Genomic DNA, 25,485 nt, shown 5'->3' with positions numbered 1-25,485 from the left:
GTATTTGAACCAGGTACCTAATATTGAACCAGCTGAATAGGATAGTGTATGGCAGAGGCGGACCATTCTTCCAAAGTTATTTCGCATGAATCAACAGCTGGTCTTAACGCATCTCAGACAAACCAAATACTAGCAACCCGTTTCTCGTTGCCTCAATCTTTTCATTCTCGGAGCCAGCCCCGTCCTTGGCCCGTCCGGCCCTTTTCAACTCCTCATTCAAAACTTCCCACTGACGGTACCGCCGAGGACCCCACGGATCCTGCTGGCTGATGACTTCATCCTCCGCCCTGGTCCGCACTGTCCATCCATGCAACATATCACAGATCATGATGCTGCCTTCTTCCATATCATACGGCTTTGCACCAGGCATCGGCGGGAGTCCGTTCGCAAACCGGATCCAACTACGCGCCATCTCCTCGCCTTGACGCCGCAAGAAATGGTTCCGGTGCGTAGGGAGACGTCCAGCGAGTGTCATGAACTGGTACATGAGCTCGACAAAATGATGTCCCGTTGCATAGGAAAAAACCGACCCATGAAAGGGGTTTGGCAGACCAAACTGCCAGCGATATAAACGCTTTCGACCACTCTTAGCCACTGCGATTGCGGTTGAGTGCGTGGGTTCAGTCATGAGCAAGTCACCAATCATAATCACCGAATTCTGCCAGAAGAGGCCCTCATCCATACCGTCGTATATCTCGTATGCATCGAGCACGCAGCGGGCAGGCTCATCACCCATGATGGTACGGACTCGAGCAATGCACTGGCTAGCGGAGACGTCCTTCAGCGGTATCATGAGCCCGAGACCCTCATGCGAGTCGTCCCCAATCATAATCTCGTGGATCCATGGGCAGTTTGCCAGAATCTCGCCTTGGGTGGTCCAAAAGGGCTGCTGAGTCGGAGGAAAGAACTCACTCTCCGGGCCGAGGTATGGCTTCATTGTGGCGACATTGTTGTCACGGATATAGTCAATCAAGCGCGACACTGGCACCTCACGGAGGGCTTTTAGTCGCTCCGTTCGTGTCGCTCCTTCGATGCCCAGATATGACAGCAGATGGTGATAGTATGCATCGGACTGCTCAAGGCTCCACATACCTACCACGCTGGGCGAGCCACTTTGGATGATGACTCGGTTGAACAGAGGCACGTCTGAACAGGCGTGCATGTAGAGCGAGGCAGCTCCAGCCGACTCGCCAAAGGCCGTAATGTTACCTGGATCACCGCCAAACCCTGCAATGTGCCTCTGGATCCAGAGGAAGGCGTTGCGTTGGTCTCGCATCCCGTAATTGAATGCATGCTCGCCATTTTCCCTAGCCTCTTCAAGTAGATCGCAGCAGGCGACGAAACCCTGCCAGTTCAACCGGTATCCTATTGACACAATCACCACATCCATGGACTCGTGAGCTGCCAGGTCGGTCATCTTTGTCGTGTCATGGAGGGCGCTGACATGGCCCTTGCCTTCGACGAATCCACCGCCATGCACATAGACCAGAACAGGGAGAAGCTTCTTGGGCAGTGATGGGCCACTCTCGCCGAGGACATTCTTTGGTGTAGAGAGGGTCAAGTTGAGACAGGCTTGCTCGTCATACGTGATTGGCTCCTCACCAGGCACAAATCCGCCTGTCGCGCTACCTTTGCCGGTAGGCTGTGGTACCTGCGGGCACGCAGCACCATACTGTGTAAAGTCACCGTGAGGACGATCATCAAAGTCATCTGGGATGTGATCGAGCAGCACGCTCTGCCTCAAACGGGCTGGGATGGTGGCATAGGGGATGGAACGGAACTGCACGACAGGCTCAGTCACGGGCTGTCCATCAGCATGTTGGTGATCGATCAGGCGGCCGGTGAGACTGCCCAGTGGTTGGTGGTTAACAGTGAAGGTTGAAGTAGGAGTCGTCATGATGGCTGGTTGAGATTGGGGTATTCTCTAGAGCCCTGGTGAGAATATAGTTTCGGAGGACAAAGCTGGACCCCCTCACGCTAAGGTCCACGGGCCGGATGTCAGAAATTAGCGTCGCGGTGGTACGCCCGTCATTGGGAAATTAATTTACAACGTATAGATGTCGTATGGCAATTTTACCTAGGTAGCCGTGCAGATATCTATTAATTGTGGTAGTCCCTTTCCAGCCTCCCACGCCACGCGACAAGGACAAAATGCCACTCCACTTCATTGAAAAACATAACCCCCGGATACCTGCTTGGGGAAGACTAGATTGGATATTTATTTGCTTTCCGAATGGGAAAAACCTCACCCAGACCCCTCAGTCTCCACTGAGTCCCCCCGCCGACCGTCCCAAAAGGCTTTTACGCCAATTTCTCGCATTGGGATGCGAAGGAAGACAGGTGAATGCCCTCTATGCCTCGTAAAAGACCACAACATTGAACTAACTGAATATCAAATTATTAGCCTTATCGACCAGGCAATGCACCACTCTCTCCTACTCAAGCTCAAATAGATGATATTCTTCGGCCTGCAAGGCCTGAAGCACTGCGTGTCTACGGTCATAACACCACTGCTGACAATGGCTGCTGGCTTCGTCTCTGCTACACGAATGAAGAGGGTCATAATGCTCTATGGTCTGCCAATGAACTCGCAGAATGGGTAACTTATGATGGGGTTGTCCTTGACGATGAAAGTATCTTCGGTGGCCTGGATTTGGCAGCTGCGCTGGAAATATTTCCTGAGCGTGTCGCAAATGAGCGAGTCAATTTCGAGACCAGAGAGGAGAGCCTCAGGGACGCGATAGAGGATGCCGAAGAAGGCGACTGGGATGAAAACCCTCTTGAGCCCTACGCTCTGTATCAGGCAGAGTGTGTTGTTACCCATATGTATGTGGAGGATGATGTCGCGCTGAATGGCGGCGGTTTGTTGCATGTGTTTTTGGACGACCGTGGGAATGTGGTCAGGCAATGGCGGGTGCAGGATGATGGATTGGAGAGCAATTATGATGGCGCTTGGTTTGAGCGTGTTTGGAAAGGGGACTTTGAAGGCGAGCGTGGAGAAGTCAGTCCTGCTTATCAGGAGGGTGGAAGCCGGGGTCCCCCATACACTATTTGAAGGCGTGAGACTGAGCTAGTACATGTAGATATAAAGCCAGTCATTCTCGTCGGGTGATGGATGATCCATGAAAAATACCCAGCGTGCTAGAGAAAAGAAAATTGTATAAAATAAATTGGAGGAAACATAAGAGACATAAGGAAAGGTCTATTGTACTCAAGCCAGTATATCTGGCTCTTAGAGACAAGACGTTTCAAGTTAATTTGACTCTGCTGCATGCTCAAACTTGATGTCCTCCCAGTCCACTTCGTCCCACAGAGGGAACCCGTCCTCCTCAACAAGCAGCTCAATACCCGGAAAAGAAGGTATATAGTTATTATAATCCCAAATTACGAGTCGATGGCACATACTTTCAATCTTCCATGGATAATTCCCGCCCATCGACTCATCCTGGTCACGTTTGCTGAACGAAGGAGGAGCCACTTGGTCGGCGAAGGTGCTCTTAGCGAAGTTAACCTTGCACAGAGTGTATTCAGGGCGTCTTCCAAAGCCTTGAGAGGAAATCGCGTCAGCTGTGTGAATCTGCACTATCAATAAGACCGCAGAGCCGTGACCATGCCTTCTACATTGCGCCATCCGTTGTCTCCCTTGCGCGAGACAATACCCGTTACCATTACCGTACCGATAGACATCTGGCTGGTTGAATAGGTTTATCGCGCAAAAGACATTCGTGGGGTCTGTGTCTGCGGACGCTCTCGTCTACCTCTGACTTGGTACGAAAGTTCCCTCCTTGGTGTACAACATTCGGGGTCCTTTATTGACTAATGATTGCTATAATAGTGATACAAGAAAACATTCTACATCATGATTGTTCTGGGACTTTCTCGAGTCATATTTGCGATGTGGTGCGCATTAAGCACCGTGAGCAATGCGTGGGATCTCAGCAAGGAACAGCCACCTCCTAAAGATTCTCTGGGTGTGAGGCTCGATTTCTATCTCGCGAATGCTTGGCCGACACCACTGTTAAAGGAGGGCAAGTAAATTAGCCAAACTTTCCTATGGAGCATCCATCTTAAATTCGACAGCGAGGTCAGCAAACTTACAGATGCTCAACTCTGGCAAATGGCCATCATGGATACATGGAGATGTTGGAGAATATGAAGCTGTACGATGTTACCAGTGAAAAAGACCGACTCAGAGCCTTCACTGTTCTCGCCGTTGGCAATGAGTTATTTCTCTCTTCTTCAATGAAGGGTGGAGGTAATTTTGCATCTGCTTACCAGCCATTTGGCTACGTGGAAGTGACTGATATGTGGTGTTACATCTATGTTGATTATATTTCATCTGTGAAGATTACGTCAAATGGAACTCCGGCTTGAGCACCTAGCTCTGTGAGCTGGTGTCTCATGATAGGGTCCCATTCCTCATCGGAAGTCTCGTTTCTAGCTAGTCCCAGAGAAATGCCACGAAGATTCGGCGTGAACGCTTTTCGATCCTCTAGCCATGATTTCAGCAAGCCTAAAACGGCGTGATCCTCCCACTCAAATTCAGGCCAGTCTGGTTCCATTTGCTCATCATTTTGTAGACATAAGTCGTACGTTATGGTGAGATGTTCAAGATACCTTGGGAGCACATTCTGCAAACGTTTCGTTGTGTCTTGTGCAAACCCAACGAGGAATGCCAGTGGGACTTGAAGTGTCCTGAGATTTTCCATATTGACCATCGCACTCAGTGAGCCCTCGGTTTTGATGCCAGGGAGATTTATATCATTGCCTCCGAGTTGAACTTCAGCTAGGATTTTGAGGTCGGTCAAAGTACCTCTAAGACAAGATATCGCGTCGCCGATCCCATCAAGATCTACAATAGGCATATTGACTACATCGTCGATACCAAAATCGTAAAACCATCTCCAGCGAAGTGACTTCAGATGAGGTGTGACTGAGAGTAGATTACCGAGATAATTCTCCCGGACAGAGTTCAAAACCAGCGATGTCAGAGTTGATGGGACAGGCAATTGTGGTGTAGGCCACGTTATCGCGAGCGGGCTCTCGAGCGAGACTGAAATGCGTTGGACATTTGGTAGATAAAAGAAGGGCAAGACATCCGCGGTGTTTTTGACCATTTTATCACGCGCTCGGTCATGGCCAATTTTGAGGCGGTATGTCACATCTCGGAGATGCTGAAGGTCGGGTAGCCCGTACTCTACAGGCTCAAAGATGGCTGAACGGAGAACCATTCCGATAATTTCACTTCGCTGGGTGAAAGCAGGGCTCAGGTACAGACATCTCAGATTCGGAACCTGTGCTAGAAGGAGGGCGACAAAAGCATTGATTGTACCTTGCTTTAATTCCTGTATCCAAAGGTCGATATACGGGACTCTAGTCTTCCGAATGAATGCAATATGTTTATTCAGGTCGCCGATAGAGACGGGGATTGTTCGAATGTTCGATACGAGTGAAGCCAGGGTGGGGGTTTTGCCGGCGAGATGAAGGGTTTTGATGTAAGCAGCCAGATAAGGCCTGGATATCAAAGTTCGTAAAAGTTGAGTGACTGGGGGAGGATCATAAGGATGCTGCCAAGTCAACTGAATCTTCTCGTAGAGAAATTTCTCAGCGATCTCGCGAAATTTCTTATTGACAAGACATAGTACATGAATTTGGGCGGGTGATAGTAACTCGAATACCGAGTATAAGATGTCCGCCGGGCAGCTGGTAAAGCCGGATGGCCCTGGATGTTTCTAATAGAATTAGCAATAATCTTGAAAGTGTCGGAATTGATCACACATACAGGTCTCAGTGTCAGTGACATGGTTGTAAGTTCAAGATTGTTAGGATCTGACCAGAAGACTTTGGGGGGGGCTGGTTGGGACTCAATTAGAGTTGAAAAAACGAGAAAGGTTTGCATTTGAAAGTCCGATGCTCGCTTTAAGCCTAGTTTCCAGCTTAGGAGCCTGGAATCTAGTTAATTAGATTAAAGATTCCCTTAGCTCTTCGGACAATACCCAGCGGGTATCGCCACTCTGCTGAGCACTCCCGCCGAGCCAAATCCAACTTCATTCGCTTAGACGGCATTCCCTCCGCACTAAACGTTTCTTTTTAGATTTGGAAAAGCCACTAAAAATATATTTCTAATAACAACACAGATGTGGGCCATATGTTGGCCCCCGATTTCTTGGTTCAAGTACCACGACCCCTTAAAGACCTACTAAAAGAAGAAGCTACTGCTACTAGTACTAAAGGGTCTTTCCAAATTTTCAATTTCAGAACGAAAAATAGCCGGTAGGCCTTACAGGGCTACGTGGGTAATATTCTTTTTTTTTTTGTGCAAGTTCTGCTGCATATACAATATTACTGATCGAGGCGCCGACGTCAACGCTCAGGGTGGAGAGCTCGCCAAACTCCAAGCTACATCATACAGAGGCCATGAAAAAGCGGTGCAGATGCGGGTGGACAGAGGAGTTTGTGTAGATGTCAGAGATCCTACATATGGATTCATGCCCCTGTTACTGGCAGCAATGAAAGGCCACGACATTACCGTCGGACTTTTGCTCGAAACAGAGGAAGTTGGGGCCAATACGCACGATAGTAGTCACGGGCTGTCCATCAGCATATTGGTGATTGATCAGGCGGCCGGTGAGACTGCCCAGTGGTTGATGGTTAAGAGTGAAGGTCGAAGTAGGAGTCGTTATAACGGCTGGTTGAGATTGGGTTATTCTCTAGAGCCCTGAATGTAGTTGTCGGAGGATAAAGCTAGATCCCCTTACGCTAAGATCTATAGGCCGGATGTTAGAAATTAGCGTCGCGGTAGCACGCCCGTCACTAGGAAATTAATTTATAATGTATAGAGGTATGGCAATTTTAGCCGTGTAGGTATCTGATTAATTGTGGTGGTCGCTTTTCAGCCTTCGTAGTGACCAATTACAAAAGTATATAGGACAGCTGGAGCCTTGGAGCCCTGGACTTTGAGTCAGCACATTGAAATTAATCCTAATACTATAATTGAATCGTTAATTAATATATGGACATCGCTTAATACATATATTTCCAGTATTTTAAAAATGAGGAGTTGCTTAAGCCTGCTAGTAGGGATCTAAAGTATGGGATTAGAAGTGCTTACTGCCGTGGAAGAATGTTAATTAGGTACGAGGAAGGTATGGTTTGAAACCAATGGTAAGATCTCTAACACAATGACAGTAGACTCGACAATATAATCCTCCAGGCTCCTTCATCTTCTAACATGGATGCATCCATTTGCGGATACTATGACCGCTTCTGAGGTTCAACTTCCAGAACACCCCAATTCGTCAATAGCTGTATCTGAAGCTCCTGTCTTCCTTTTCAGTACAATCGGAGTCCACTGTAACTATCGGAGGAAGCTGCTCGTGTCTTCCATCACCGACGGCCTCCCTATCCCGCTTCGCATTGGACCGCCGAAAGGTTAACCACGCAATTGAAAATGTAATGATGAGACAACCCCAGCTCACCACGCTTGCAATACAGCCTTTGTAGTAGCGCGGTGCATCTTCCCTTTGCCAAAGCTGTGGAGATACAATACATCCAACGCAGTACATAACAAAGAAGATAGCCCCGACGACGGACTTCTTCGTATTTCCGCGGACGTTAGAAGACATAAGACCCACGGCCATACCTAGGGGTGGCGCGCTGCTGGCTGCAAACCAAGTGCTAACGACTATGCCCCAACTAGCGTAAGCTGGAAGCAGCAGGAGCAATAGAGTGCCAATCATGGGTAGGAGTGCGAGGAGTATACCGGCGAAGCATCGACCATTCGGGAAATACAGAGGAATCAAGGCTCCAATCCACACTAGTACAAATGAGACTGCTCCGCTGGGAAGACCCACTAGCATTGTTTGGAAGGGCGTATAGCCAAATCCTTGTATAACCAGTGAGGAAAACTGCATTTTGTCAGATCCCTGGAATATATATACATTGGGAGCGAGGACTCACCTTCACTATAGCTGTTGGCAAGGTTATAAACAATGCCATGGCCGCATAGAGCAGTGTTCTTGGGTCTGATAGTGCCTCTTTTGCTTGCTTCATGTCGAAGTCTGTTCGGTCACGCGTAGCCCTATCCAGGATCAATCTGTCCATTGCAATCCTCCGCTCGCGCTCGGTTAGGAACCAGGCGCTTGAAGCATCCTTCGGCATGAAAATTATAAATACAATACCGCACGCAACAGTGAGGCCGCCGCAGATGAGAAACATCACTCGCCAGGTCTCGATAGCGAAATTCCCTTGGCCAATTCCGTACATCATGAGAGCGCCGACGATTTGCGAGACACCGAACATTGAAACCCATGATCTGGGAATCTCGATCAGCTGATGTTCATATGAGGTCTCTTTGATACATACGCAATTCTGATTGGATGTTCGCGGCGGCAGTACCAGTTGCTGGTGATGATCATGAAGCTTGGGGCCACAGCTCCTTCAGTGAAGCCGAGCAGGAACCGAACCGCACCAATACCGGCAAAATCATGGGTTGCTGCGAGGCACATTTCGCAGAGGCCCCATAAGATACTATATCGAGGTAAGCGATAGTGTAAAATACGAAAGGCAATAACCCACATGCAGATCCCAACGAATATTTTCAGGCGCAAACGACTCATCAAGTAAGCGGCGGGATACTCAGAAACCAATTGGCCAAAATAGAAAAGTGAGATGGCCCAAGAGAACTGTGATCCAGAAAGATTCAGATCCTCGGATAACCCGAATACAGAAGCATAGTTGATGCTTTGTTTATCAAGGTCTATTGTCGTTAGCTTAGGAGATGATCAACAGTAGGGCTCGAGTAAATACATTGGAAAAAGTAAACGAGAGCCATCAAAGGAAGGATGACCCGGTCGAGCTTTTTCAGGACATTTTTCTCTTCTGCTGGGTCGATCACGATTGAGGTATGGCTTTCGACCTCTTTCGACCCTGCATTATCTTCCAAGATTGACATTGTGATTGGTGCGAGCGCTTAGTGGAATCAGGGGTTGAAAATGGTTGACGCCGTATTCTCTTGAGGATAGTCTGAGAAGCTCGTAGAAAGAATTGAGCAGCGTGCTGTGGACTTTTATATCAAGGTGCATTGTACTTCCACATACCCCGTGGGGAAGTGGGGAACCAGATCAGTGGAAGGACTGGTCTGGGGTAAAAATTTGTAGGCCCTCGGATATAGAGGCCGGGTTCGTAATCAGGTCACTAAGTTCAATGGCGAGACCAAGTCGAATATCCGAGACTACTATTGACAACCTTGACCACCAATACCCGAATCTCCTGGTCATTGATAGATTAACCGACTTGTAAAGGTGTGCAAAGATGCCGTTGAGCAACTACCTGGGTAGGAAGTGGAGACGACGGCTTCAACATCCGAGGTGCACTTTGTCTTGGACCCACCTGGTTCACTTGTCGGGTTTCAACAAGTACTAAGCTAACCGTGCGAGCACAAGAAAAGAATATGGAGGGAGATAAAAGGACGAGGCACCTGTGCCGGGTTCGTTTTCAGTTTTATCTGGTTATCTGAATTATCCACTGCAACAATAATGGCATTGCACGCCAACAATCTCTTCAAAGCAACGGCCTCCAATCAGCTGTGTAAGGCCTTTGGCATCAAAGTATCCCGCACACACACATCGTCCAGCTTGCAAAGAATGCTGGGTTTGAGTCACTCTTCATCGACTTGGAACATGCATGGCTATCCCTGGATCAGACCACTGCCCTTTGCCATGTTGGACTCCTGGCTGGTATCACTCCGTTCGTCCGTGTGCCTCATAAGTGTGGTAATGGGTTTGTCCAACGAGTTCTAGATGGTGGTGCTATGGGCGTTATTTTCCCGCACATCCACTCAGCAGGTGAGTAGTGAGTCTCACATATAATGACCAAGAAATTGACAATCTCCCAGAGGACGCCAAGGCTGCCGTCAGCATCTGCAAATACCCACCCCAGGGATGTCGTTCGATGACTGGTCAACTCCCACAATTCGGACTCCAAGGCATCCCAGTCCAAGAGACCATTCATCAGGCTAATCAGTCCGCATCGACCGTGTTTGCTATGATTGAGAGCCACGATGCTGTCGAGCGGGCAGATGAGATTGCTGCAGTTGAAGGCGTGGACGTTATTCTGGTTGGATCTCTGGATCTGTCCATCGAGCTTGGAGTACCCGGTCAATTTAATAGCGAGCAGTACCGCACCGCACTCGAGACGGTCAGCAAGGCATGTCGGACACACAGCAAGATCTTTGGACTCGCTGGTATCTACGACGACCCTGTGATCCAAGACTGGGCCATCAACGAGTTGGGAGTTAGATTCATGCTTGTACAGCAGGACACTTCTTTGATATCTGGTGGAGGGAAGAGAGCTGCCGCCGCTGTGCCATTGGTTCGCACTTAGGCAATCTATGTAAATTACTTGAAAACCCCGCAGAATTATATATCGGCGATTCCAAACCTCAGATATATTCTTTCTTTCCACTTTTGTAGAGCACCGTAATATCCACAATCAGATAATATACATTACATTGTCCTGTGGGAGCTTTTGAGTTGGACATAACGCCGCGTCAATTGGTAGTCTCGAGAAATCTTCGTTATAACTGAAACATCTATCCCTCCTCTCAATTGCATAAACGGTTCGATCTGCCCAGGTGCCCTTTCCGCACACTGCTTGTCGTCATGATTTTGTGATTGAGCGCCGTACAGCGGCAATGTCCCATCGCCGCTACTGCACCACCTTGGCTTAGCGCCTGAGGCCTGGGGAAACGCTCCACGGATGTTGAAGCCGACCACTATAGTGGGGCCGACCGATCAACCGAGATCAAGTCTACATACTCCCGAGGTCAAGTCTTGACATGTTTGCTAGGTCCATGAATCCCATCCACGCCCAGTTCCTCGGGAAAGACGTTTGTTCCAATGCCAACGCTTGCCGGACCGACGTTATTCATCTGGCTCCGAGCCTGAATTAAAAGGGCCATTCCTAACGGCTTGAGCTCTTCCCTACATGCTTTGCAGCTCGTCTGATACATTTACATCACAAATACACATTACAAGATGGGCTCTATCACACCAAAGCCGACAATCTACCTGCTTGAAGTATTCCCACCAAAAGCCGTCGAGTATTGCCAGCAGCGATTCCACACCGTTCTACCAACAGACCCGGAGGTCGATCACTGGCGCGAGAAAGCAAGCGCGATTCTCGTCCGCGAGAAGACCATCTCCGCCGAGGACATCAACAGCGCCCCGAATCTGCGTGTGATTGGCAAGCAAGGAGTTGGAATTGATATCATTGACCAGGATGCCTGCGCCGCACGTGGGATTCCGATTCTCAACACGCCGGGAGCTAATGCACAATCTGTGGCCGAACTTGTTCTTGCCTTGACTCTCGCTGTCGCAAGACAGCTGGGACCAATCGTATCGAAGCAGGCCGTCGGGAAAGAAGTCCGCAAAGAACACTGCTCCGGCGTGATGTTGACTGGAAAGACCATTGGAGTCATTGGGATGGGTAGTATCGGTCTTGCAGTAGCTCAGATGTTCCGGGGCGCCTTTAATGTCAAGATCTACGCCTACGACCCTTTTGCACCTAAGGATGCGTGGGAAGATGTTCCTCACATGCGGGTCCAGGAGGTGGCGGAGCTTCTTCCGCATGTTGATGTATTGACGCTTCATTTGCCTTTAAACAAGAATACCAGAAATCTCATTGCTTGGCCGCAGCTCGAGGCGATGAAGTCGGACTCTATCTTGATCAATGCTGCTCGTGGTGGAATTGTGAATGAGGATGACCTGCTGCGGGCGCTTCAGGGAGGAGTCATTGCGGGTGCCGGACTCGATTGTCACAAGACTGAGCCGCCGGTGCTGAAGGATTACGAGAAATTCTGGGCCACTGGACGGGTTATCAGTACTCCTCACATTGGAGCCACCACCAAGGAAACACAGGTCCACACTGCCACCACCGCGCTGGACAGAATTTATAAATTTCTGACCGATTAGCTGCGTGCAATATTTGGCAGCATGATAAGTTCAAAGTTTTCTTTATTTCTCCTTTGATTATTGAGTAGAAAAGCAAGAAATCATTGGTGCAGCAAAAGCTGTCTCTCAAGCTCCTCCCAGTCAAGTTCAACAGACCCCGAAAGCGCCAGGTCATTGTTTTGATAGATTGTGTACAAGTCGCGAGGCACAGAACCAGAGAAGGAATCATAAAGGCTATTCTCGGTTTGCCACAATGGATGTAGACCCGGGTCCTGTAGCGGATGAAGATAATCAGATTGATTCCCTGACTGGTCCGGCTGTGTGGGCGACCATATGATTTCAGCCACCTGGTCGTACCGTGGCGTAATTGCAGGGTGCTGCGTGGGCATCGGGGTGTCTTGTAAATCACCCGAAGCCGTGCTAGCTCCGTCTAATGAGACCCCAACGTGGTTGCATATCTGTTCAATATCAGTCTTGCGACATAAGGAAGCTTTGTTCCCGCGTTCTGCAAGATAGTCGAACAAACTCATGGCTAGTTTTAAGCCGTGAACCACTCGCATTTGCTGCGCGTCGGAAAAGGCACTCCCAGCCAGGATCAATACGAATGCGACGGAGAAGAGAGCATCGAGATCGAAGAAACCAAATGGCGCTTGATGTGTGGTTAGTGAGATGTTCGATGACGCTGCACATATATGACTCACCGATGAGGTTCTGTTCCTTTGCCGCGCAGAGAACAAACAAACTTCTTTCAGCTGCGTCGATGCACGTCCTAGAAAATTTCTCGAACACGTCATTCCTTGTAGAAATTCCTTGATTCGTGATTCTTGCTTTGGCGAGGTGTAAAAGAGCCGGACGAGTGGTAAGAATGATAGCCTGCGACGTTTTAGACTTGAGTATGACGGAGTGAAATGGGTAAATTACTTGAGAAAGCATGAGGTTCAGTGTGACGCAGTTTCGGGTGAGAGGAAAGGGAGATGAAAAGTTCATTACACAATCCAAAGGCATACCCTGTCTAGCATGCCCCAGAGATTGAAGAATTTCGCGAACTTCGGACACAAACCTCTCTTCTGACTGCTTCTTGTGACTGTATACGGCTTTGCCGTTATGTTAGAACGGCAGCACGGTGTCGAGGAGAGCTTGGGCTTACTTTTGATTATGCGTCCAGTGATAGTCGCAATGCTAATGTTGGCGTTCAATATCACGGCGGAGCAGAAGCCAGGTGACTCCATGGGTCGTGGAATGCTGACCATTTCGTCTGGCATTAGGCTCGGATTACCTGTTGCGGCTGCTAGTCTCCTATAATATGATCAGTACGTTTCCAGGGACAAGGATTTCTGGCGCACTTTTCTTGCATATAAATACTCCACGCAAGCCTATTGCGATGGACAATCTCAGACCTGGGTAGATCGCCACTACTGCGGCTCTCTCGAAACAAGCCCATGGACACGGAAAGACGCAATGCAGTGCCAGCCTATCGAAATTATCAGAGAAGGTCAATTTCAACAACGACCAATTAGAATGGCATACATAGATATAGGCATCGTCCTTGCGATCAGCACACTGTAGGAAGAATGCGGATAGTCCACTTATCTCCACTCCCAAGGTACCAGCGGCCCGCAGTTGTATCAAACCGGGGCAGCGCATGGTGGCCTCCGTGAAAAACCGCGCACCTGGAAGACTGTCGGTACCCGATTTGCGGCCCTTGAGAAGGGCTCCGACGGCGAGAACTAGCAGCAATTCCACGTACCAAGCATCTACAGAGTATGTTCCATCCACGATCCGACCATAATCTCGAGAGAAGCGATCTGCAAAAGCGCGCGGATCAAAAAGGTGTTGTAGTTTTCCGACGGAACTCATGACAGTGGATAGCAAGTCTTCAGCATCACTCTCGCTGGGCAACACGATGCTCTCAGCGACTCCATTGGATCGTAGTGATTCGAAGTGAAGCCCGTACGCATTATCTGGGCTCTTTGCAATTTGGTGATTGACGGAATTTGCAGTTGGCCACGAGTTTCTGGGCATTGCTTTGACTTCGCATCCAAAATTGACACTGGAGGATAATGAAGGATCGGTAAAAATGGCTTCATGGATATGTTAGCTGAAACAATTCTAGATATCTGGATGGGTATAGATGCAAGGTGCTGACCTGAATGAGATGGGTCTGTGACTTGATCTGTAAGGCCACTGTCTCGTGCTTCTAATTGGACATCTGCGCGTGAACTAGGGGGGTGGGAAAGCATGGTCAAAGTCGATCCGATCTTGACTTGACCTTACATTTTCATCAACAGTTTCATTTAGAGCCGCAGGCGAGGCGTTGGCGTTCATTACTTCAGTATCGTATGGCGCACATTCCGGGGTCGAGGTTCGTCGAGGGAGCTGCGACGAAACGCCTGGGGATTGCATGGCCGCATTGGAAGCCTCAAGTTTCGACTCGAGGGTCTTAACGTATCTGCAAGATTCATCAGCATGCGCTGTGACTACCATCAAGCATGCAGCGTACTCCACGGAGTAGAGCTTTCGTTTCCTATTTTCACGAAACACGCATTCCAAGCGGCGTCGTGAGCAGAAGCGGCACGGATGAGAGCCCGAGCATTTTACCTTGCGCTCTCGGCAGGCATCGCATCTTACAAGTTTCAGCACACTGAGACCTGGTTGTGATGTCGGCCGGTGGTAGCTTACGCGTTGACAGTCCTCGCCGCTTCTGGGCCTGCTGGAAGACCCTGTCTTGACACATGCACACTCATGGTGGCCTTCGCTCTAGACCAGACACAGGTGATAAAGGAGCAGGGACTTGAGTGGAGCACTTAGTGATCCTTTGCTGTGGAGTTTCGCCTGGCATATAACTGAAAGTCCTTTGCGGAGTGGGAGGCGGATGTAATTTCCCACGCTAACTTAGCTAGGCGGAGAGCCAAAGGGACGGGAACAGTGCGATTCAGTTGCCCTCGTGGTTAGGCATAGGCACAACCCGCAAATGAGTAGGAAATCCTAACCCCGTAACCGCACCGATGTTTCTGGGGCGGTCTATACCCGGGGAGTGTTGCAAGGTAGTTTGTGCGTAGCCATTGTCTTACTTATTGGCCGTGGAGTAGTTTTCAGCCTTCATGACCAGTTGAGTCAATGAGACGGTGTTTTAAGCCAGCGTATTGAAATATATTCAACATGTTACATATTCTGTATGCTCTGTACTCCGTCGACCCCCCTAATCTTCCTAATCTCCACCAAACAGGGTGTGCTGCCTTGATGTTGCCTGACGCTAAGCCAGGCAGCAGCCTCATTGGTGCCTGATCCTTCAGGCCACAGAGCTTGAGTGAGATTCAACCCCAGCTCGTATTTTGATTTAAAAGGCAACTTGTCTCTTCCGTTCTAACTTGTTTCTTCCTCTCTTCTACTTTCATTTTATCTCATCTTGGCTTTTCATTTTGTTGTCCTCCCACCTGGGTAGCTCTTCCCCTTCTACCTACTCCCCTTAACCTACTCGACTCCCTCCTCAATCTCTCTACCTTCATATTTTCTTTTTTCACCTAATCTTGATACCCAGTCCTTCTTGCAATTGAGCGACATAATGCCGGTTCAAAGTTTCAAAAAGCTTGTCATCGCTGTGGGCGGGACTTTTCCCAATCTCAGACAAGGTATGAACCCCCCTATTCGCCAGGCGGTCTCTATTTACCTTACCTCCACCTCAATTTGTATGCTGATCACCCTGTTGCTCCTAGCGGACTTAAAAGCGCTGATTGAGAAGAATGGTGCGACATACACCACCACGGTCACGGAAGATTGTACCCATCTGGTGACCACTGAAAAGGATGTGGAGAAGCAGACTACCAAATGTGAGTGCACTACCACAGGCCAGGAGACCTCGGAAGTTTGGAACCCTTGCGCACTTCTTAGGTCAATACCGCCATGTCAACACTCGAAACGGTGATGGCCAGCGTTGGGGTGCTAGTGACCATGACCATAGTTGAGACGCTTGTTTTGGCCCCCGAAACACCACTTTCAAACGTGGCAGGTCTACACGATGTCCGATGGCAAGCAGTGAGCACTGTTTCAAACTTTCGAGGTTTCACCCTACAACTTTGGGACCTTTTATTGATCAACCGAATAGACAAACAAGCTTCACAGCTCGCCAACTGCCACGTTGTTCCACTTTCGTGGCTTGTTGAATCAGACGAGGCCAAGAAGCCGCTGCCGGAGTCCAAGTACTCCTTTGGCCAGGCCAACCAGTCGTCCCAGGCGGACAATGACACACAGAAGAAAACCGTGGATGGTAGCGCAGCACTTCCTGCGGATAACAAGCGTACCACCAGAAAGCGAGTTGCGGCGGCTTCTGGTGAAAATGATGACGCAAGAACGACAAGCGACACCCTGAAGAATGGTGCAGACGGCAAAGCTAAACCCTCCGAGGATAAGAAGCCTGCAGGCAAGAAAAGAGGGGCGGATGAAGAGCCTGTTAAAAATGGTTCCAACAAAAAGGCAAAGGACATTCAGAAGGCAGCCACAAAGGCAATCAATGTCCCAATTGACGAGGGCTTTGAGGAACTGGGTAAACTCAAGGGTAAGTCTGCGATACGAGTACTCTTGTGTGAAAGATGAACTGACAGGCTTTGCCGCAGACCCCAAGGTATACATTGACGGCGCAGGCCTCATTTGGGATGCCACTCTAAGCCAGACTGTGGCAGCCAACAATGCCAACAAATTCTACCGTGTCCAGTTGCTGGTAGGTGCCAACTCAAAGTACTATGCCTGGACGCGCTGGGGTCGGGTTGGGGAGCATGGACAGTCGGCCTGTCTCGGGGACGGGGGCTTGGCAGACGCGATGCGGCAGTATGAGAAGAAGTTCAAAGACAAGTCAGGTCTCAAGTGGGAGAATCGGCTCGATACTCCTAAGAACGGAAAGTACACGTTCCTTGAGCGCAACTATGAAGAGGACGACGAAGAGGAGGATCTTGTGAAAAAGGAGAAAAGTACCAAGGAAGAAGAGGACAAGCCCGCGGCACAGAGTTCCTTGACCAAAGGACTTCAAGACCTGATGTCCTTCATCTTCAACCGGCAGGATGTTCTCGACACATTGGCCGCAATGTCCTACGACGCCCACAAACTCCCATTGGGAAAGCTGAGCGATAGGACTTTGAAAAGCGGGTTTTCGGTTCTGAAAGAGATATCCGAGCTGATGGCTACACCAAGCGTGGCGCAAGCGAGATACGGCCAACCATATGGCAATGCCATAGAGACATTGAGCAACCGATATTTCACCTTGATTCCCCACGTCTTTGGCCGGAATAGGCCCCCAACCTTGAACACAAACGCGCAGATCAAGAAGGAAGTCGATTTGCTGGAGGCACTGACGGACATGGACGTTGCCAATGAAATCATGGTATCGTCCAAGGAAGACGATGACACCCACCCGCTGGATCGCCAGTTCCAGAGTCTGGGTATGGAAGAGATGACTGAACGTGAGTATAAATCCACAACCCCGCGATATTTCACCAAACTGACATCTCATAGTGGATCACAAATCAACCGAGTTCCGCGAACTCGAGAACTACCTCCAGAACTCACGGGGAGAGACACACAGCATGAGCTACAAGGTGATTAACATCTTCCGCATCGAGCGCCAAGGTGAAAACGATCGCTTCAACTCCTCCCCATATGCCAAGATCCAAAACAGCGACCGCCGCCTCCTCTGGCACGGATCTCGCAGCACAAACTTCGGTGGTATCCTCAGCCAGGGTCTTCGCATCGCACCACCCGAGGCACCTGTCAACGGATACATGTTTGGAAAGGGCGTGTATCTAGCTGATACATCGAGCAAATCCGCAAACTACTGTTGCCCTTACAACAGCCGGGGGATGGGGTTGCTTCTTCTCTGCGATACCGAGCTTGGTGCGCCCATGTTGGAGCTTGACAGTAGCAACTACAACGCTGGCGAGGAAGCGCACAAGGCTGGCAAGATTGCGACGCTCGGCAGGGGCAGAAATATCCCTGGTGGGTGGAAGGATGCTGGGTGTTTGAACCCGGCTTTGGAGGGTGTAACGATGCCTGATGTGGCTATCGGCAGTTCCAAGGATGCCCAAGATCGCGGTCTGTACTACAACGAGTACATTGTGTATGATGTTGCCCAGATCCGACAGCGCTATTTGTTCCAGGTCAAGATGAACTGATTTGTTTGCTTTTGCTCGTTGTTGGAGTCTTGGGTTGGTGATGGGAGTTCTGGCTCGTTCTCTGTGTTGCACTTTAGCTGAGATATATCGAATTAATCAAAAAGTGTGACTTGCTAGCATATCAATTCATCAGACTGGCTACGCTTCTATTGTACTGCATGTTATTTTGGCATCCACCCAAAACCAAAGCCCGTTCATTTTTAGCTCCGGATATGCGTCTCCATCTCCTACTTTGCCTTTCGTTTTAATTATACCCGCATTTCCAGAAATAACAACCTCGTCAGATCGCCACTCATCAGTGCCTACCAGTCCGCTTTCTTCCCAGCCATCGCTTTGAGGTATCGGGGGCATCACAATATCGAGATTCATGGGTATATATGCCGTAGAAATTGGAAGGATAGGCCTCGAAATAAGGGGAAATTGGTTGGAAGTTCAATGACACAAATGGCTGATTGGGTTTATCGGGAAGAGATATGTTAATCTGGCGATATGGAGGATACATGCAGTCGGAGGGGATAAATTCAAAATTGGCTAGCTGAAGTAGAGAATATACCAGTCAGTAAACAGATAGAGATTCATGCCTTAGCCACTGAGAGGATCCACTCACTGTCTTTGGTATATTCCAATTTTTTCGGCCTATGGGATTTTATATTCCAGTTACTCTCCCCATATATTGCGAGAGATCAGGAGAATAGGATAACTCACCATTGTAAACCGACTCCCTCGTAGAGACATATATTCTAGTAATTCTATATCTCTTCTTCGGTGTGTCTTGGCGAGGGTCTTGGAAAGCCCCCGGAGACCATATAATTTCGTCATATGGCCCTGAAGACATCGATGGTTAGGATTGTCATTCCGCTCATGAAAGGAACACAAAGGGGTCTCACCGACTGGGGTTTCAAGGTATCTGACAATCATGCACACGCATAACCCTCCTTTGAACTTACCGCTAGTATCAGGGTCTGAGAATGCTGAAGATCTCTCCAAATCGCCATATGAGGCTGCTGGAGTGTTACTAGCGCGAGCAAAGGAACAGAAAACCTGTGCTTTCATCCCCGTCCAGGGTGATGGAGTTGGTTTGAATCTTTGCTCCACCCATTCCGGAGGACTCGTCTCATCCGCATTCATGACCAGAAGCCTCCCTGTCGAAGTTGAACTAGTGATAATAGTGATCGCTATAGTACAGTGCCGCCCGTTATTGCCTTCCATGTCGGAGACATGGAGTTGCTCTTTCATTCCCTGATCACATGATTCTGTAAATTACAGGTTCTGTATCGAACATGTAAAATTCCTGACAGATGTTACAGTATGTGGTGGGTGCTTTTGGCTGTCGCCAAGAATACATCGGAGCAGGTCATATGGCCACCTTCCTTCGAGGTCCCCGTGCGCGTTGTCGTAAATCATTGATCCCCGCGCTGGGAAATCGAAGCGTAACAGACTGTTCCCCACTCTCCGGCAAGACAAGCTGGCGAACAGAGCATGACTACCTCAAATTCTAGCCCTTCTATTCCTTCCGAATTCGATGATGAGGTTGACAATGCCGATGCTGAACTCCCTTGCGGACACGTATGGGCATATCCATGCAAGCTTCCTTCGTGTCCCGACTACCGCAAATCCTGGCTCCTTCGAAGCAATTTCCTCCTCCATCTGCAGGAGCAATATGCACACAAAATGACAGCGATGACACCAGCCGCACGCCGTACAATCGAGAAAAAGTGGCGGTATACGACCGATCCTCATCTGCCGCCTCGGGCGGCCCCAGATTTCCTTTCCCGAGAGGATCCAGACGAACACATATGGGAATATAGTTTCAGAGATAACACTGGGAAGATAATAACGGGCAGGGGCACGATGAAGCAAATGGAAATGCATAAACGCCAGGATGCCGAGAAAAGCAGGGAAGGCAGATAGCGTAGCCGCATTCATGCTGTTGCGTTGTTAGCCCACTGAATGTAGCCCATCGCCGACGAGGTTGAACTACTATACCTAGGAGATGCGAATACGTAACTAAGTCTGTATTCAGCTAGCTATGGCCGTTAGCCCTTCACAAAAATCAGAGAGTTTATGACCACGTTATACAACAGAGGCAGCTTTCCTTTACGCTACCAGGCATAGGTTTTTCTTGCCATTTGTAACTGGCTTGGGTGACTGCAGTTACTAGGTTGGGAGGAGTGTGAACAAGCGACGCCATAGTGGTTTGGATGGTTATTCTAGGATATAAAACAGTGGTTACGACCTGGACCACGTTTTAAATACGGAAACAGCCGTATAAGGTTTAGCGTGCCATGTGACCATGGTTTGAAAGAACGTCTCTTTGTCCTCCGACATGGAAGGCGATAACGGGCGGCACTATAGATAAAGCAAATAGGTTACACCCGGGATTGAGGGGCAATGCGGGTCTCTGACCGTCATGTGACAGCTTGCATTATCTGGTGAGCTTCCAAGATCACCAGGGTACTAACTAGGTGGTTGAGTTCAAAGGTTTCATTTCCCCGCAGGTTTAGTGCATGTCCAAAATAACGTTTTTACAGAGGGCAGCGACTTGTCCATTGCCTTGGAGACTGCTCAGTTGGCTTTCCTGACGAGTATTTATAAAACGGTGCATTTTGTGGGATCACCCTGATGACTGTTTAATGGAGTATCAAACAGACGTGTCAAACGACCATTTCAGCAATTTTCAAATTCAATAAATGTCAGCCCTTCAACGTTTCCAAGGACAATCAAGTTTTCCCGAGAAACGAAAGAGCTGATTAAATGGTCAGGTGGCAACTGAAGGAGCGGCTTGCTACCTCTCATCACCCACGGTGACTCGACATATAGGGCAGACTGTGGATCAGGGCTTGTGGCCAGCTCGCCGGGGATCAAGCGGTAGGGCCCTTCCAGATAGGGACAGTCATGTGAGAATGGTAAACCAAGACGAACAACGTCGCATTCGATGAGGTGCTGTTCAATCCCAGTGGCAGCATCCCAGATTCGTATGTGGTGCTCCAATGAATTCGAGGCGACGGTTTTACCGTCTGGTGAAATTGCCACCGAGTAAAAGTTACCACCGGTTGGGTGCTTGATGGTCATCTTGAGCGCCCCAGTAGCAACATCCCAGATTTGTAAACCCACCTCACGATGGGACACTTTTCCGTCCGAGAGCACCTCTTCACCCGTTACCGTCACAATGACCGTATTATCATGGGAAAATGCTAAACCACCAGGGTAACCCCCAGCATCCAGCGTTTGCCTGTGTGTCCCAGTGACAAGATCCAAAATAACGATTGGAAATATTGTGCCTACGCCGAGCATCGTGCCGTCGGGCGAGAAATTAACACAAAATATCTTGTTATCGAATAAAATCTCTGTGCAGGCTGCTGTCGCAACATCCCACAGCCGAACTGTGCAGTCAAATGAACCCGTGGCAAGGGTTTTACCGTCTGGGGAGAATACAACATCGCTGATTCGACCATCATGACCCGCCAGCGTTTGCTTGCGAATCTTGTTAAGGGGGTCCCAGATCTCCACTGTCTTATCGTATCGTACGAGTAGGCTTTCTCCATCTGACGAAAAGGTCAGGCCAGGCCATGCGTCACCGAAGCCTCCTAGAGATCGTTCCCAATTTCCGGTGGTATCCCAGACACGCACCATGCCGCCCCGGGTGGCCGAAGCAACAATGTTTTGGGAGACTGACAATGAACGGATCTCCTCCCCATGATTCAGTATCAGTTTGAGGGTCCCCGACGCGAGATCTAGGAATTCCAATCGCGTCTCCTCTGTGATTGTTGCCATTGTCTTTCCATCAGTTAAGAAGACTCCATCGAGACAACCTTCGAAGCCCATTACCTCGTTCCCGGTTGCGGTGTCCCAAACATAGGTACCGCGATTCCATAAGCTTACCCCGAGAAGGTTACTATCAGGCGAAAATATGATAGTTCGCGGAGACCCGGCCAAGTCGACGGTCAGCCTGCAGGAAAAGGTCTCAAAGTCCCAGAGCTTTACTGTCTTGTCATACGAGGCTGAAGCAAGTATTTTGCCGTCTGGCGCGAACGCGACACACGCAACCCACTCCGTGTGCCCATCAAGTATCTGGATACACGACTCAGTAGCTATGTCCCACAGCTCCACCGTGTGTGTAGCCAGAACAAGAACCTTTCTATCCGGTGAGAATCGAATAGATTGGACGGAATCACAGACCACGTCAAAGGACCTCATACATGTCCCTGTAGCAACATCCCAAAGCTGCACTTTATCGCCGACGGCTGAAGCAAGTACTTTGCTGTCCGATGAAAAGTCCACTGTGAGAACAAAGTCCTCTGTAGTCTTGAGGGTATTGAGGGTAAGACTTATACCAGTAGTAACATCCCACAGCTGCACCTTCCCACCGAATGACAAGACCGAAGCCAGAAATTTACCATCTGGCGAGAAAAGGATCGAATTTGATCCGGAGTGGGCAGTAAACATTTGCAGACAAGAATCCCAGGTATCTCTGCCTGAGGCGTTGCCGATAAATTGTAATCGTTCTTCCCAGTATCGGGATCTAACTTCGCTCTTGGATGGGCTAAAGACAAGGCAGAGCCATATATCTGTAACGGAGCTTGTGTCATAACTTGCGAGTTTCTCAAAGCGAACCTCTCGGCATCCTTTAAGAAGTTTGCAAATTCAGGTCTCTATTTCGGAGACAAATGGGAAATATTAATAATTGAATACAATCATAGGTGCTATAACATACCTTGCTGTTTATTAAAAGCTTTTTGATCGATGATACCGCGGTTGTGAGCTTCCGCATCAAGCTGAGACTCTCCAACCAGTGGAGGAAGTGCTTTTCCAAAAAGGAAAACACTCCTTCATCGTCGAAAGGCTGACCACCACGATCCTCGCAAAGATGATCCACCCAAAACTCGCAAGAGTATCGAATAGAGGCCAAAGGGTCGTTCTCAGGCACAATGACATCCGTTGACTCCGTGTCAGGGGTCAGATTGTACATATTTTTCTTTAGCGTGTCCGACATTGCCCGGATCGAGCGTTTGCCAATATCATCATGCTGACAATTTCCGCTTCCAGGGGAAGAAGATTTAAAGTAGTCCTCCAGATGTTCTCTGGCGCTGGCATGGATCATGTATACACAATTGTCCTGCATGGTCAAAAAGGAACCACATTTGGGAACAATAAGTGCCGGTCGCACATTCGCTGGCAAACCAGAAGCGACGTGAAGCTCTGCGTAGGAGAGCGGACGATATGAGAAACAGGCAGCGGCCAAGACCGAGCGGCAAAAGCCCGGATCCCGTGAGGGTAAATTCTCAATACGGGTCATCAAGCGTTCATACAGACTCGTCAGAGAAGAAGGATTGGCTTTGATACAATCGACAGCATCGTATTCCGCCACGTTGTTCTCCATGATATCTTTAAACACAAGAGAGACCCATAGGAAGGTGTTTTGCGCACGTGGGCGGATCTCCTGCGACATTTCGTCTAAGACATCCCTTGGGTACTCGTAATACCGCTCAAGGTCAGAGAGCTTGTGCTCGATGTATACATCCACAGGCTCTGGCCGACTCTGGACATCCAGCTCGACAATAGCTCCCAATGCCGGTTTAGCCTTGAGCTTCTTGTAGACATCGACTTCGGGTCGACTAGATAGAAGCCATTTGACCTTGTTCGTGATGCTGAGGGTATCCGAAATCAGCGAGAGGAGATGGGGGCGCCCGGGGTCTCCAGAGTTCCTCTCGTTGCATTCATCAAGAGCGTCAAGGGTCAGGTATACCGGTGTAAGGTCTTTATCAGCTAGCATCTGCTTGAATATCTCAGCCAAGGGCCAGAAGACACTCGGACTATCGAAATAGCTTGCACCGGCGTTTCTAAGGGTCTCCCGTATGTAGGAGAAAAGACGGGGTTGTTGGATAAGAAGCATCCAGATCAAGGATCGTAGGGCATCCGTGGGACTGGTCATGCTTTTCTGGGATCCTTGGAAGAAGAAATATGCAAGCCCTGGTGCCAGGTTGAACGATTGTCGAGAGATCTCAGAGATGATCCCGATAACTAGCATGGTCTTTCCAGTACCAGCAGGTCCATTCAACCATAGCACCTGGCATGATTCTGGGTCGCTCCAATTGGTAAATCCACGGTATTCTGGAGTATCAACAATCCACTTATACGCTGCAGGCAGTAGCTTGTCATTCTTTCCTTGGATTGTGTCTATCTCTCCCTGCGCGTCAACGACAAAGATTTGTTGAAGATACTCTGTATCTTTATTATCCCTATCCGCTTTCCGCTGAGAAGTAATGTACTCCTGTAAGGTCTGGTGGAAATCACCTAGAATCTTCTGCTCCTCCTGGCCCTGTTGGACTAGAGCGCCTAGCGCATCCTTCGAATATAGAGTGCAGTAGTGGTCAGAATCATCCTGCACAGCTTTTTCGGCGCTCTTGATGCCTTGCATTTCACCATCCCAGTCATCTAAATTGATCGTAGACCGCAAGACCACTAAGCCTTGGTTCTTGTAGTAAGAGCACACGCTCTTCATCTGGTAGAGAAGAAGTGCCTTATACAGGGCAACAACTCTTCCCTCTAGCTCGTTGACGACAGCTTGGTAGGACTGACCCTTTAGGTCGATGTTCTCTTGACTGAGTAGATGCTCTGTCAGTGAACAATACCAGTCCATTCTGGTTATGACATAGGCGATTCCATTCCTTCGAGACTCTGACGCATGGGCGGGATTCAACAGAAACTGAACAAAAATGTTAGTTGTCTTTTCCTCCCGAAATAATTTATTAGACTGAACCCACCTGCAATCCGATACAAACACCAGCCCATGGCAGTGCGGCCTGCGGGTTGGCTTTGACTGCCACATCAATCACACCCTTGAATCTATTGACGAAGTCCACAACATTGCCAACTACATTCGTGGATTTTTCTACCCTGGCAATCTTGGCCTGGCCTGCTTTGATGGCATCCTTCAGTATTTCCTGTCTGCGGATTGGATCGTTCATATCGGGCAAAATATCGTCACCGACACCCTCATTGACGTCGCCATCTGGATCGGTGGCCCTGGGTATTATTCTCATGTAATTCTTAACAAGATCCGATGTCCCTTTGTCCTTCGCAAGCTCATCATATGCGCGGTTCCAGACAATCTGGGAAGTCGAAAGATCTGGGGATCTTTTCGCTTCGGGCGCAATACTCGGCTTCTGAGCTCCAGTGTTAGCCTCAGTATCACTCGAAACGTTGGCGATGGGCGGGGGTGTAGGAGTGTCGGGTTTCTTCGGCGGCTCTTTTCGACCGACGGCAGCAGCGGCGGGGTGGTTGGTAGAGTCTGTTTTTCCTTCTTCGGCCTCCTGGTGGGCTTTCTGTGTCTTTTGTCCCCACCTCTCATATCGGAGGAGCTTCGAGAATCCCAT

General features: G+C 49.2%; 11 protein-coding genes across 11 annotated transcripts; 5 read left to right on the top strand and 6 right to left on the bottom strand.

Annotated features, from left to right (window-relative positions):
- Positions 1–103: 103 nt before the first annotated feature.
- On the bottom strand, positions 104–1,897 carry N7519_007842 (uncharacterized protein; the record flags this gene model as incomplete). Its single annotated transcript, XM_057294618.1, has 1 exon — positions 104–1,897. One exon carries the CDS (start codon positions 1,895–1,897, stop codon positions 104–106), a length of 1,794 nt encoding a protein of 597 aa, XP_057149429.1.
- Positions 1,898–2,353: 456 nt separating this feature from the next.
- On the top strand, positions 2,354–3,055 carry N7519_007841 (uncharacterized protein; the record flags this gene model as incomplete). The annotated part of the gene is made up of 2 exons (XM_057294617.1): positions 2,354–2,360; positions 2,418–3,055. 2 exons carry the CDS (start codon positions 2,354–2,356, stop codon positions 3,053–3,055), a joined length of 645 nt encoding a protein of 214 aa, XP_057149428.1.
- A 198-nt stretch (positions 3,056–3,253) lies between these two features.
- N7519_007840 (uncharacterized protein) lies at positions 3,254–3,687 on the bottom strand (the record flags this gene model as incomplete). The annotated part of the gene is made up of 2 exons (XM_057294616.1): positions 3,254–3,536; positions 3,596–3,687. The coding sequence occupies 2 exons, from the start codon at positions 3,685–3,687 to the stop codon at positions 3,254–3,256; spliced, it is 375 nt and encodes a 124-aa protein (XP_057149427.1).
- Positions 3,688–4,328: 641 nt separating this feature from the next.
- On the bottom strand, positions 4,329–5,803 carry N7519_007839 (uncharacterized protein; the record flags this gene model as incomplete). Its single annotated transcript, XM_057294615.1, has 2 exons — positions 4,329–5,732; positions 5,783–5,803. The coding sequence occupies 2 exons, from the start codon at positions 5,801–5,803 to the stop codon at positions 4,329–4,331; spliced, it is 1,425 nt and encodes a 474-aa protein (XP_057149426.1).
- Positions 5,804–7,298: 1,495 nt separating this feature from the next.
- N7519_007838 (uncharacterized protein) lies at positions 7,299–8,953 on the bottom strand (the record flags this gene model as incomplete). Its single annotated transcript, XM_057294614.1, has 5 exons — positions 7,299–7,907; positions 7,960–8,314; positions 8,365–8,529; positions 8,578–8,758; positions 8,809–8,953. The coding sequence occupies 5 exons, from the start codon at positions 8,951–8,953 to the stop codon at positions 7,299–7,301; spliced, it is 1,455 nt and encodes a 484-aa protein (XP_057149425.1).
- A 498-nt stretch (positions 8,954–9,451) lies between these two features.
- On the top strand, positions 9,452–10,383 carry N7519_007837 (HpcH/HpaI aldolase family protein; the record flags this gene model as incomplete). Its single annotated transcript, XM_057294613.1, has 3 exons — positions 9,452–9,487; positions 9,635–9,845; positions 9,896–10,383. The coding sequence occupies 3 exons, from the start codon at positions 9,452–9,454 to the stop codon at positions 10,381–10,383; spliced, it is 735 nt and encodes a 244-aa protein (XP_057149424.1).
- A 653-nt stretch (positions 10,384–11,036) lies between these two features.
- N7519_007836 (uncharacterized protein) lies at positions 11,037–11,972 on the top strand (the record flags this gene model as incomplete). Its single annotated transcript, XM_057294612.1, has 1 exon — positions 11,037–11,972. One exon carries the CDS (start codon positions 11,037–11,039, stop codon positions 11,970–11,972), a length of 936 nt encoding a protein of 311 aa, XP_057149423.1.
- Positions 11,973–12,052: 80 nt separating this feature from the next.
- On the bottom strand, positions 12,053–14,695 carry N7519_007835 (fungal specific transcription factor domain-containing protein; the record flags this gene model as incomplete). The annotated part of the gene is made up of 6 exons (XM_057294611.1): positions 12,053–12,600; positions 12,653–13,045; positions 13,099–13,174; positions 13,266–13,919; positions 14,226–14,400; positions 14,631–14,695. The coding sequence occupies 6 exons, from the start codon at positions 14,693–14,695 to the stop codon at positions 12,053–12,055; spliced, it is 1,911 nt and encodes a 636-aa protein (XP_057149422.1).
- An 818-nt stretch (positions 14,696–15,513) lies between these two features.
- On the top strand, positions 15,514–18,109 carry N7519_007834 (uncharacterized protein; the record flags this gene model as incomplete). The annotated part of the gene is made up of 5 exons (XM_057294610.1): positions 15,514–15,580; positions 15,665–15,778; positions 16,054–16,503; positions 16,562–17,401; positions 17,454–18,109. The coding sequence occupies 5 exons, from the start codon at positions 15,514–15,516 to the stop codon at positions 18,107–18,109; spliced, it is 2,127 nt and encodes a 708-aa protein (XP_057149421.1).
- A 1,479-nt stretch (positions 18,110–19,588) lies between these two features.
- N7519_007833 (uncharacterized protein) lies at positions 19,589–20,020 on the top strand (the record flags this gene model as incomplete). The annotated part of the gene is made up of 1 exon (XM_057294609.1): positions 19,589–20,020. The coding sequence occupies one exon, from the start codon at positions 19,589–19,591 to the stop codon at positions 20,018–20,020; it is 432 nt and encodes a 143-aa protein (XP_057149420.1).
- Positions 20,021–20,776: 756 nt separating this feature from the next.
- N7519_007832 (NACHT and WD40 domain protein) lies at positions 20,777–25,460 on the bottom strand (the record flags this gene model as incomplete). The annotated part of the gene is made up of 4 exons (XM_057294608.1): positions 20,777–22,462; positions 22,824–24,815; positions 24,874–25,400; positions 25,454–25,460. The coding sequence occupies 4 exons, from the start codon at positions 25,458–25,460 to the stop codon at positions 20,777–20,779; spliced, it is 4,212 nt and encodes a 1,403-aa protein (XP_057149419.1).
- Positions 25,461–25,485: the final 25 nt, after the last annotated feature.

The sequence above is a fragment of the Penicillium mononematosum genome (genome assembly GCF_028829835.1).
Source record: "Penicillium mononematosum strain IBT 11891 chromosome Unknown utg000003l:1.0-8172316.0:1.0-8177699.0, whole genome shotgun sequence".
Taxonomy (NCBI): Eukaryota; Fungi; Ascomycota; class Eurotiomycetes; order Eurotiales; family Aspergillaceae; genus Penicillium; species Penicillium mononematosum.
Note: the sequence above shows the minus strand (reverse complement) of the source record. Positions and strands in the feature narration are given on the sequence as shown.